At 43.5% G+C, this 13430-nt stretch overlaps 1 protein-coding gene across 1 annotated transcript in view; it reads left to right on the top strand.

Annotated features, from left to right (window-relative positions):
* The window catches only part of LOC135220558 (target of rapamycin complex 2 subunit MAPKAP1-like), a 290454-nt gene that overhangs the window by 189101 nt on the left and 87923 nt on the right, over positions 1-13430 (top strand). Inside the window, exon 6 of the mRNA XM_064257774.1 lies at positions 12224-12394. Within this exon, the coding sequence (XP_064113844.1) occupies positions 12224-12394 (171 nt within the window). The remainder of the gene's footprint in view (positions 1-12223; positions 12395-13430) is intronic.

Here is a 13430-nt window from a genome sequence, read left to right as displayed (position 1 = left end):
AATATATCCCAAGACCAAGGAGATGCTTTAGTTGTCTAGAATATGCTCATATGGCAGGATCTTGTAAGCAGAAGCTACAAGGCAAGCCTGCCACATGTTAAATGTAGTGAAGCAGAACATGGTGTATATAATAAAGAGGTAAAGTGTATATATACATTGCAGAGAGAACCATTCATTGTCTTCCCAAAATTGTGATGTGTAGATCATGGAAATGGAAATACAGATCTATAAATATGGAATACACCATATTTATAGAGAAGTAAGTGAAAGTTGTAAGCGAATGTTAGACTGGGAATATCCTTTTCAAGTATTGCTGCAAACCGTAGAAGAACTGTTAATGCTTCCAGAAGTGCATCCTTTGGTAGAAAAAGGGAAGGTCAGTGGCAGCATGTACTTCTGCCTCTTTGGAGGCTGCACCAGTAATTTCTGACACTCCTGCCTATTCATATGAGCTCTAGTGATTTCTAGTGCTCTTGCCTCTTTGTAGGCTGCACCATTTGTCTGTGGTGCTCCTGCTTCTTTGGAGGCCGTGCCAGATAAGCCTGACACTCCTGCCTCTCTGGAGACTGCATCAGCTGTACTTGCTGTGTCTGTCTTTTTGGAGGTTGCACAAGGTGTAGCTGACACTCTGGCCTCTTTGGAGGCATCAATTTCTATGTCTGTTGTAAGTGTCTCTCTATAGCCTATACCAACATTGACTGGTGCTCCTGATGCTTTGGCAGATGCACCTGTTGTATCTGACTCCCACTACTCCTCAGGTAGCACCAGCTTTATCTGATGTTCATGAGCTTCAAATTTCACTGATGAAGATTCCATCATAGGTGCTCAACACTCATGATGCTAGGGAGGATTTGCCTTCTGTGGCAAGTTCCTCTTCTATGGAAACAGCACCATCATCATCGACATTAAAAGAGAGGACAGCCACCAATAATCAGTGTCCTTCGGAGAAAGAAGCAGGAGTAAGGGACAGGAGTAAAGTAAAAATCATTTAAAAGGACCCCTGTTTAACTGCCTCAAAATCTAAATAAGATTCATTCATTTTCTCCAGTAGAATGCCAGGGATTAAAAGTTAAATGGGAAGAACTAAGGCTGCTGATATTAGAAGTGCCTCCTGTATGTATAGCTTTGCAGGAGACTATTATTAATAATATGTCCCAGCCCACGAGAGTATACATCCTATCATTCCCTTTATAGCATAACTATAATAAGCCATAAGGGTGTAGCTGTATAGAAGACCCCTCACAAAATATTTTTAAGTATATCCTGTCTACATTGTAAGTGATAGGTTTACAGATCCATTTGCAAAGAAAATACTAGACAGCATGTACTCTCTATCTACCACATAGTGTGAAGTCCTCCCCATAGATGATATCTACCAGGGAAGTCTTCCCCATTGATGAATTTAAATAAATCCCTTATGCAACAGCTACCCTTTGTTATTATGGGTGAGGTGAATAGTGGAAACCCTGTTTTGGGTTGATATCATTACCAATCAGAGAAAATAACCTGTGTTCCATCATAGGAAGTAAAATTGTGGGAATCCTTCATCTTCAAGGTTACCTAAATGGAACATTGGTCAAACTGATTGGGCAGCATTCCAGGATCACAGCTCAATAGCTGATGCAACTAATGACCTTTCCCTGTGTAGATGATGATCTAGATTTTTTCAATATAATTATGTTTTTAGCTGTTCTTCAGTCAGTATGTAGGATTTCAGGGATATTTATCTTCTGACCATTTCCATAGTGGACTAGTAAATGCCAGGAAACTTATAGAACTATGACCACCTGATCCCAACATCTTGATGAGGTGGGAAGCTTAGGGATTTACTGCAGGGAGAGTGTGCTATTTTATGCCTACTCTTGCTGCTGTGAATTTAATTGAACATTGGGGCCTTTGACTCCTTCATTTCTCCTCCTCCTATAAATTTTCCCCTTCTCTTCTTCCTCTTTCATTGACAATCTTGGCATGGTATTGATAACTGAATGCACTGCTCATTAATTTGATGGAGGTTGGAGTTAGACGGCATGTTGCTCCATTGGTAAAACTAGAATACCTGATGTGGTCGAGCGAGGGGAAATTTTCATGTTAAACCATGCCCTCATTGCTGGACCCGATCTCGATGGACTGAAAACCCTTAAGGGACTGTGGATATGTTGTATATTCAGGTGAGGACCCCAGGCCAGTTACCACTCTAGGTGATATTGTTGCTCCTCTCCCAGTTGGGCCTCCCCAGTGAGAGGTACCTCATCCTAAATAATTTTTTATTTTTTTTTTATTTTTTTATATATGGAGAATAAACCAAACTTCCCTACATCTGGCATGGCAAATGACTATCCCCAGGAAAACTCAATTAATCAACAACAAGGTGGCATAAAACTTTAATGCCACATAAGCCACCCCAAAAAAGCAGATATCGCCTTGACCCAACCTTGACTCACTCAACTCTCTCTTTGGGACTGGTTCCAACCTTGGAAACTGACCAAAGACTATCAGCACTTAAGGTGGAGAATTATTTATTTACTAGACATTCTACGGCAGAAATGTTGTTTAGGTAGATAAGAGAAAAGACATGGAGAAGTAACAACAAAGAGTCAGTCTGAGGCCTATATGTCTATAACAACAATAGATAATATAAATGTAAAGATTAAAACGTGATTGTGAATTACATTCAGGGTACTATTGTCCTTCCTGAGAACAGTGATGAACCAATCAGAAGGGGCATTTTCTTGAACTCTCTTTAAGAAATTTATCCTAGAGTCCAAGATTGTGAAGTACATACTACAGTAATACTACCCCCAACATATGTGAGGTTAGGTTCCAGAACCCCTCAAGCAAGGCAAACTTTTCACAAGTTTGTCATGGTCTCTAAAAATGCTAATAAATGCTTATTTCTAGAGTTTAAACTCTAAATGTGACTTAACTCACACTCCCATAGTATTAAGCTAAGTCTTTAATTGAGCCAGTGTTCGATGCGCCGAGTGAGATGGTATAGTTTAACCATTTTCAACTAAAAAATTAAATGTAAGAACAAAGCTTTTCACAGTAAAATTTAGCTTGAACTGTTAACAAAATTGTTCGTCATTGCGGTGATGCACAGCTAACTTGAGATAGGGGGAGGGAGCGTTTATATTTTTGAGGAATAATGAGTGAATGATTTCAAGTTATCATACGTCATGAGGAGACAGTAAGATTTTACCACAATATGTACGTAAAAACAGTACCAATTCATATAAACAAATAAAATGTTATATCACAATAAGTTTAGCATAATGATAAGACATGAAAACAATCAAATGCAATACAGTAATAAAAAAAGTCTTACTTGAGCCGGTGCTCAATAGAGAGGAGAGGAAAGACGGTGGTCTGCTTCCTACTGACTTACCAGCTAGGCTGGGATGATTATTTGCCCGTTTCTTTCACTAACACTCGATTTTCCAAAATCACTTCTTCTTATTAAGGTAAAATACCTATCTAGTGAAAATTGCTTTTTACAATTTTTTACCACTGTAAAAGTAACTCGGCTCCATAATAAACACACTGGGGCTTTGTTGAGCTTACAACTAAGTGTTAAAACTGCATTTCTGGGCTCAGCCTGTGTCGCTCCGTGAAATAGGTTCCTTTGATACTATTTCTAGGTATAAATATTGCTATTCATACCAGAGAAAAAGAGAAACATTAGCGCCAAGGTAAATGGCTCGCTCACCTTTTAATAAAAGGTGTCGGTATATATAAAGAGCGAGTGAAAACCACTACCAGAGGTACCCTGCCATTTAGCTTCTTCCTCCGCCAAAACCCCAACTACAGAGGAGCTGAATTATAGCCCCGCTACCCTCTACTACTACATTGAGCGCCTCTGACGTCATTCCTTTTGATAGCGTCACTGGCATCACACGCGTCTTTGTTTTGTGCTGTGTTTTTGCGCTGACGTATTTGGATTATTCTCTTTACGATGGGTCAAGCTACTGCATCCAAGTTCAGTACTTCTGTTATGGTTTTTTATCTCAATTATGCAGATCTCACCCATTTTATTGTGTTTAGGAGGAGATAAGGTAGCGTGAGCTTCATGGTTCCCGCGCCCACTTCTCTCTCCCGGACCGCATGGCGGCTCCCGCACTCTTTTGGTCTCCTATACCATCAGAGTTACCTTAGCAGTACAATTTTATTTTTCCATAACTATTTTATTGTGATTTTCATGCAGTCAGCTTGAATTTTATTCAGTCTAGTCTTTCACGGGATCCCCCTCACTCCGACCGCATGTTTCGGATCGTAGCCTTACCTAGTCAGATCCCGATTCGTTAGGAGTCTCTCCCTTACGTTAGGACCTAGTCCCTTCGTTTTATGTCCTGGCTCCTAGTCTCCTGCCCCCATAATTGGTACAGCATACCGACTAGCCGCCTAAGGGTTAGGCTAACACACCCGAGTCGTCAGACTCGCGATTAGCCTACCCCTCCTGGACATCCTTATCTTACGCTGTTATTATTATTATTATTATTTTCTCCCCCCCGTGTTAGTCTAGCTTATATTTATTTAATTTTATATTTATATGTATGTTTCTAAGGTTATTTATTGTTGTGTGCTATATGCGACTTTTATGGCCGGTTGGCCCCTTGTGATCAATTGGCCCTCCACACTGCGTGTCTGTTCACCCGGCTGGGAAGGTTCCCAGTTGATCGCATACGAGCCACCCCGTTGCTGACCTTCTCCCCCCTCCTCCCCTCCTCCCTCCCCCTCCACACCATACCCACCCACCACGGTGGAGTGATGACTCGCTCGCTGCGCAGCTAGCTATCCGAGTCCGCATGAGAGGGGGAGTTCTCTCGGAGGTAGGTGGGGTTGGATACACTCAGCGCTCAGGCCTGCCGTACTCAGTTGCTTTGCTCGGGGCTTGGGGACCCTCCCCCTCCCTCCCTTCACCATACTACAGTGAGCCACCAGGCAGGGGAGGCGGGACCACCTCCCCACCGCCCCCCGCATCCCCCCCTACCACCCTAAGTACTCACCATCCTCTCTGCTCCGGCAGTTTCCTCAGGGTGTCATCCACCGTACATGTGTACAGTTGGTATTCCATTAATATATATAGCATTTACACACAACCTAGCTTGTACATGTCTGGAATGTCACTCTATGGGTTTCTGTTTCACTGTCTCGCTGCCACTCTTGCAGTTGCTTGCGGCATACTCCGGCCCCACGGTGGAGTTGACCTAGTAGTCTCTCCCCCTCTTAAGTAACACGGAGCTATGCATTGCAGTGCGGCAGTTACCTTGATAGTTGCAGGGCCATACCGGTGTTACTGGTCTGGTTCTCCGGAACCACTCCGGCGCTGTAAACCTTTATATATTTTACATATGTGACTGCATGCATACATATATATATATTCCCTTGTTGGTAGGCTCCACTCCGGCGCCTACTACAAATTAGACTTATAGCATTAAGTTCTATAACCTCCCCGGAGGTTGTCATGATACTCATGTATCCTTTGACTTACAGGTCATCTGTTGCCTGGAACCCGGCTGTAATGCCGTCCTGCAGGATCCCTGTGGACATGAAGTATGCCGCTCCCACGCCGGGTACGCCGTACGGGTAGACGACTACTTGGTGTGGCACCATGAAAACTGCCTCACCTGCTACGCCTTGGTTGGAGAAGCCTCCACCAAAGTAAGTCTCCGTTATCAATGGTATTGAGTCCATTCGTTCGCTCATTATATTCACTTATGTGCATATTTACAAATTGAATTGTTTTGATTCATATACTCCAGTCATCTTGTCAATATGGCTAACTCTTAACCCTTCTTACAGGGCTTGGAAGCGAAGAGGGCAGCAGCTTTAGCCAACTTGAAGGCCTGGGTCAAGGGTTTTGGGAGGAATTCTCCCAAAGGCCGCCCGTACATCTTGGCCCAGGACATTGCTGACCTAGTCTTCCCCAGCGCAAAGAGGGGTTCAGTCGTGGATCCCCAAGTTGCCGCTCCTCTCATCGCCGGAATCCAAGCTATGGTTTCGCTCCCGGTGGAAGGGGACCTGACGGAGGACGTCGCAGAGGACGTGGCGGCTCTCAACCTTGACTTAGAGCCCATGACTGTAGATGTCATGGGTGAAGGTAAGGGTGTACTTGAGGCAGGTCCTGTAGGGGCTCAAGGGCTTTCCTTGAGTCCTTCTCCTTCTCCTTCTCCTATCCCTTCCACATCTACGGATAAAGCTAAAGGTGCGTCTTCTTCTGCGCCGCAGTCCCCTAAGCATAGGTCTCGGAAGGAGAAGACCCAGTCTTCCTCCTTCGTCGTTGGGAACCTAGTCAACACTAGGTTTCAGGAGATGTTCTCCCAGCTTTCAAGCTCGGTTGAGGCCTCGGGTCAGTCGATCCAATCCCTGACGGAGAGGATCGCTGCCCAGGAGAATGCTATGACGGGCATTAGGGACTCGCTCGTGGCAGGCCACTCTCAGTCCGGTCAGGTAGCATTGCCTGCCATCATACCGGATTCGTCAAGACTCCCGGACTTCAAGCTGAACAACCCGTGGAGGATTGCGGCATACGCTCCGTTTGTGAACGGCATGCTGTCCATTGAAGGTATTGGGACTCAGAGGTTGGAAGACTTCAAGTTTTATCCCAAGAACCTTCAACCTCCATTCATGGGCTACGTCCGGTTAACTGACACAGCCATGATGCGTGAGGATAAAGTCCCGAAGGAGACTGTCATCCTCCCTCGGGAACAGGCGCAGCAGGCGTGGCTGAGAAGTCTGGATGAGTGTGGAGTTTGAAACCACTCGACTCACCGCCTTCAAAAGCCCTTTCACCATTTTTTCCACAGTGGAAGGCACTCCGCTCCCACTTACCTATAAGGTAGTGGAAGCTACATACCAGGCAGCTCTGAAGGATGAGCCTATGCCTCAGCTCCGGGAAATGGAGCCGACCTCCCTTCTGATTCCCGGATCAGAAAATTATTTTGAGGGTGCAGCACCCACCTTCACAGTAGGAAAGCTGAAACCCGACTGCGCCACAACGCTGTTCAGCGAGAGGCTCCCCAGGCTATCTGAATCACTAGTCCAGACGGAGTACGACGCCCGGACTAGGCTCAGTAGGTCACTCTCCTCCTTGACGATGGCGGAAATGACTGCTCTTGTTCATGAACAAGAGCCATTATTTAAGGTCATGGCAAATTCGTTACTGCATACAATGCAGTGCAACTTCTATGACTTTGTCGTCGCGAGGAGGAACTGAAGGAAGCATGGTCTGGGGGAGGCCACCATCCGCCACAAGCCTAACAGGCTGATCGCTTCCTCCATTTGGGGAACAGACCTCTTCCCTGCTCTGGTAGTGGCAGAGGTGCTGCACGAGGCCTCTAAGGTCAACCAGAGCCTGAAGGTCAGGTGGGGTCTGGTAACCAAACGTAAGCGGGGATCCTCCGGAACCAACCCCAGGTTGAAAAAGAAGCCTAGGAAGTTCTAGTCCTTCCAGGCTTCACAACAGGCTCTGGTCCAGGCGGTGCAGGTACCCCAGGTACCACAGCACTCCTCTTCGAAAGCACACCCTCAACAGCAGTATGTGCTTTTGACTCAACCACCCCAACAGCCCAGCCATCAACTTCCTTTGCTGTCTCGCCAGCCTATAACTCTGCTATTGAGGCCCAGGCCTTTCAGCCATTTAATAGGTTTACAGAGGCAACCGTGCCAGGGGTGCCTCTCGACAACGAGGATCCGGCAGGGCCACCAACAGGGGCAGAGGTTTCCGGGGAGCACGGGGAGGCCGCCCCTCCGCAAACCAACAGTGAGAGTCCCAAGGTAGGAGGGAGGCTGTACCTCTTCCGCCAACGGTGGGGGTTCAGCTCTTGGGCTCAAAGTATAGTGACCAAAGGTTTGGGTTGGAGTTGGACAGAAGGTCCTCCTCCACCCAACAATTTCTACCAAAAACCGACAGCGGAATTGATAGAGTATACCCAAGATCTTCTCAAAGGAGTAGTATCAAGGGTCAAGAACTTAAAATTTCAAGGACGCTTGTTCAGCGTGCCAAAGAAAGACTCAGGAAAGCGAAGAATCATCCTGGACTTGTCACACCTAAACTTATTCATTCCTTGCGACAAGTTCAGGATGCTGACCGTTTCACAGGTGCGGACCTTACTTCCCCGTGGGGCCGTCACAACCTCTATAGATCTTACAGATGCCTATTATCATGTTCCAATAGCCAGACACTTCCGCCCATTCCTCGGCTTAAGCTAGGAAACAAAGCTTATTCTTTCAAGGTAATGCCTTTCGGGCTCAACATCGCCCCTAGAATATTTACGAAACTGGCGGAAGCAGTCGTCCAAGAGTTGAGGTCTCAAGGAATAATGCTAGTAGCGTATCTAGACGATTGGCTCATATGGGCAAAGTCCCCCAAAGAATGCCAAAAGGCACCGGTCAAAGTAATCAAATTTCTGGAACATCTAGAGTTCCTAATAAACAAAACCAGGTCCAGACCAACACCGGAATCTCAGTTCCAGTGGTTAGGCCTGCAATGGGACTTGGATTTACATACTCTGTCAATCCCGCCATTGAAAAGGAAAGAAATAGCCAGGTCTACAAGGCAATTTTTCAAACAACGCCAAACTTCCCGGAAGAACCAAGAAAGAATCTTAGGCTCACTCCAATTTGCGTCGGTCACAGACATTCTTCTGAAAGCCAGACTGAAGGACATAAACAGGGTCTGGCATTCAAAAGCAAACCGGAGGTCCCAGGACAAGCTAGCTTCTATCCCGGTGATCTTGCGGAAACGTCTCCATCCATGGATGGAAGTGAAGAACCTATCAAGGGCAGTACCCCTTTAATTCCCCCCACCGTCTCTAGTGATCCATACCGACCCGTCCCCTTAGCAGGTGTGGAGGGTACTCGCTGTACAAAAAGGTCCAGGTAACCTGGTCCCTACCATTCCGCAAGCTACATATCAATGTACTGGAAGCCATGACAGTGTTTCTTACTCTGAAAAAGCTCCGGCTACACAAGAAATCTCATGTCAAACTGGTCCTAGACAATGCATTGGTAGTTCACTGCATAAACAGGGGCGGATCCAAATCAAGTCACCTGAATCATGTCCTGATAGCCATATTTTCTCTGGCGGACAAGAACAATTGGCATTTGTCAGCCACCCACTTAGCAGGGGTAAGAAATGTGGTAGCAGACGCTCTGTCACGCTCTGCCCCTCTAGAATCGGAGTGGACCCTAGACAACGAGTCATTCAAATGGATCTGTCCGAAAATCCCGGGGCTTCAGGTAGATCTCTTTGCCACGGAGTCAAATCACAGACTCCCTTGCTATGTGGCACCCAACCTGGACCCTCTGGCTTATGCCACGGATGCTATGGCAATAGATTGGAATGGAAGAAGATCTACCTGTTTCCTCCGGTGAATCTTCTTCTGAAAGTCCTGAACAGACTAAGATCGTTCAAGGGCCGGGTGGCTCTAGTAGCTCCCAATTGGCCCAAAAGCAATTGGTTCCCACTGCTCCTAGAATTAGGACTCCGGCCCCTACGGATTCCCAATCCCAAACTAACCCAGCTAGTTCAAACACGGACTGTGTCCGCTTCCTCAAGGATTCAGAAAGCCCTAACTTTATGGATTTCTTGAAGTTTGCAGCTCACAGGAACGCTAACACCGATCCCCAAAATATTGCATTTCTGGAATCAGATAAAATGGAATCTACCTTACGTCAATATGACTCGACTGTTTAGAAACTAGCTATGTTTCTTAAAGGCTCAAATACAAATAATGACCACAAATTTGGCCATTTCCTTCTTCAGAACTTTGTTCAAGAAAGGTCTTGCAGCAAGCACAATTACCACTACCAAATCAGCTCTTAAAAAGATCTTCCAGTTTGGTTTTGGTATAGATCTAACAGATTCTTACTTTTCCTCTATGCCAAAAGCTTGTGCTAGACTTAGGACCACCGAGAGACCTAAGTCAGTTTCTTGGTTCTTGAATGTCGTTCTTAAGTTGGCCTCAGAAATAAATAATGAATCGTGTGATTATATAACCCTCCTGAGGAAAACTTTATTTTTATTAAGTTTAGCATCAGGAGCAAGAATTTCAGAACTGTTGGCTCTTTCGAGAGAATCAGGTCACATTGAATTCCTCCCCTCAGGAGAAGTACTTCTTTCTCCAGATCGTCAATTTTTAGCCAAAAAAGAGGACCCACAAGATAGGTGGACCCCATGGAAAATCTTACCACTCCCCCAGGACAAGTCCCTATGTCCGGTTAACTCCTTAAGTGCTTACTTGAGTAGAACAACCCTAAAGTCTTCAGGTCCCTTATTCATCAGGGAGAAGGGTGGTACGATTTCCTTAAAAGGCATCAGACAACAAATTTTGTACTTTATTAAACAACCCAACCCGGAATCCTTCCCACGGCCTCATGATGTTAGGGCAGTTGCCACATCTATCAATTATTTTCAACATATGAATTTTGACGATCTTAAGAAATACACAGGCTGGAAATCTCCGACAGTCTTTAAACGACACTACTTAAAGTCTTTGGAGGCCCTTAAATTTTCGGCAGTGGCAGCAGGAAACACATTCCCCTGACACTGCTTATTATACTTATTAATCTTTCACTGTAGCCTTCCCTTCTGCCTGCCTCACTTGCACCCTTGCTTAGCTAGTTCGCCTCTAGTGTACATATTGCCTTGGATGTAATTGTTCTTACATTGTTGCTTGCGTTAGGGCTCAGTTCCCTCGCTTATTTGTATGATTGTCAACTTGATTGTCTCTGTATCTTACATGTTTTACTGTTAAGTACCTTCAAGTTTATTAGGCTTAGTACCTTTAAGTTTTAAGCTAAGTAATTTTAAGATGGTAAAATTTACTTTACCTTTCACTTTGTACCAATTTTGTACTTTTAAGTTGTACATTACGTATACTAATTAACTTTACTGATGTTTGTTTTACCTGCTAATTTCAGTATTTTGTATTTTCTTCCAAGCTTGGTGGAGCTAATTCTCTGGCACTATTTCACGGAGCGACACAGGCTGAGCCCAGAAAAGGGATTTTGAACGAAGGAAAAATCTATTTCTGGGCGAGGGGCCTGTGTCGCCCAGTGAAATAGGTTCCTTTGATACTATTTCTAGGTATAAATATTGCTATTCATACCAGAGAAAAAGAGAAACGTTAGTGCCAAGGTAAATGGCTCGCTCACCTTTTAATAAAAGGTGTCGGTATATATAAAGAGCGAGTGAAAACCACTACCAGAGGTACCCTGCCATTTAGCTTCTTCCTCTGCCAAAACCCCAACTACAGAGGAGCTGAACTATAGCCCCGCTACCCTCTACTACTACAGTGAGCGCCTCTGACGTCATTCCTGAAGATAGCACCCAAGCTTAGGTTAAGCAGGGTGAGGAATACACATACAGGGTGGGATTTCACTGGGCGACACAGGCCCCTCGCCCAGAAATAGATTTTTCCTTCGTCAAAATCCTTTATTCAAGTAACCTCTCTTGTTCAAGTATACATTCATTCTCTCTCATACACTAATGAAGCAGTCCAACTGAGGAAATTCTAGGAAGCTAAATGCTGTATACATTACCTTAATATTTAGTATTCATGGAATAATAATTTTTCATTGATAGTTCAACATGTTTATACTTTAATATTATTTAAAAATTAGTATATCATTTATCATAAAAACTGTATTTAGTCTAGAAAATACAGTAATTAGTGAATATTTCTCAACAAAAAATCAGCAAATTACCAAATTTTTATAGAAGAATTTGGTGATAAGTTATACAAAATAATCTGCAAGTAAGTGAAGCCACAAATCCTGAACCATGAGAAGGCGGGGGTCTACTGTAAACTTCTTTTCATTGAAATCCAAATCCTGTAAGCTGCATAGTGACTTAAAATAGTATACTTTGAAAATAGTCTCATGGACTTTAGTAGGATACAATTTACAAGTACGTCACTGTAAAAGTAATTTATATTTGAAAGCAAATGAGGTTTCTGTATCTGATAATCACACCAGTTTTTTTTTCAAGATCTTAACTTGTGGAAGTTCATGGGATTGTACTTTATAGTCTGTAGTTCAATTCATATCTAGAGACATTTCTCTCTTCAGTATCAGTATTTTCTAAATGATATAATTTAGGGTTTGAATAATTACGTACTGTTACTAATAGCACCGTAATTTTCAATATTTGATTTATCATTATTATGATGAATTTTCATGAAACTCCTGATGCATTTCTCTCATTTATGGTTTTGTACTCAAGTGGTGGAGTCGAGAATTATGTGCTTCATATCGCAGAAGAGGATGGTCAAGTAGACTGGGATTTCCAAGCTCTACGAAACAGAGACCTCTTAGATAAGTTTGGATTTAACGTTTTGGCTCTTGTTGAGAAGAAGAAGGCACATGAGTCGTCCCAAGACATTGTAGTCACTTTGTAAGTATGTCAACTTTTTTTTGGCTTCCTACTTATTAGTGAGTTTTATGACTTTTGGTAGTAATTTCATGTGGTGTTTTTAGTTGCTGCCTTTTTTTCACTATGTGATCTAACTTCCTTAATTTTAGTAACTTTTGGATTTTGTTTTGTTTTGTAGTCACTTTGTAAATAAATATTTTTGAGGTGGAACTTGCCCACTATCATTAGCTTTTCTGCAGCTGCTTGCTGCAGGCTCGACAAGTGTTAGAATTAAAACAGTCATTAACAAACCATCCCAATAGAGTTACCTGGGTTGGGGGCAATCAAGACAGAGAATGTCTTGATTGCCATTTGTCTCTATTCGGCTAATAAGGATGGATGTGTAGACGAGTGCTCTGAAATTTTTTTTTTGTCTTGGCTATTGAATGGATTGTCTGGGTTTGGTCTGTGTTGGGAAATATGGATTCCTATCAATCTTCCCTATTAAAATCTGTCAGATTTTGCAAGGTAAGTAGTTGTAAGACCAGATTGGATTAATTGACATCCGTACGAACTACTAGTATGTATGAATCATCAAAAGGTGAATTCAGACAACCTTTGTGATTATTGCAAGGATTGGTCTTTGGGGGAGATAGAGAGGATGATTAATTGCTGAATTAGAAGAGAAGGGCATACTTAGAAGATAGTAAACAGAACTCTTGTATCTGGTTTTCTAGGCTAGATTTAATGCAATTAGATATTGATCCCAGTAGTCCTGGGGTTTCCAGACGATGACTAACATCCCAGGATGTTCAAGGACTGTGTAGGGTCATTTTGATATGGACACAATTGGTTCAGTATGATGGGAAAAGATTTGGAGGTTATTTAATGAAACTCAGATTTTCCTTAACCTAATTTATTTCCTTGATAGTACTAGTGTGGCCATAAAAAAATCTTAGTTTGATAAACTTTCTCCTTCTATACCTAACTTAGCTTAAATTAGTACGTACTCTAGTTCATCAACTTATCTTAGATTTTCCCCCAGCTATCAAAGGAGCCTTAACTTAATTAAAGCCCC

The sequence above is a fragment of the Macrobrachium nipponense genome, chromosome 2 (genome assembly GCF_015104395.2).
Source record: "Macrobrachium nipponense isolate FS-2020 chromosome 2, ASM1510439v2, whole genome shotgun sequence".
Taxonomy (NCBI): domain Eukaryota; kingdom Metazoa; phylum Arthropoda; class Malacostraca; order Decapoda; family Palaemonidae; genus Macrobrachium; species Macrobrachium nipponense.
The sequence above is the reverse complement of the archived record's forward strand: the minus strand, read 5'-3'. Positions and strand labels throughout refer to the sequence as shown.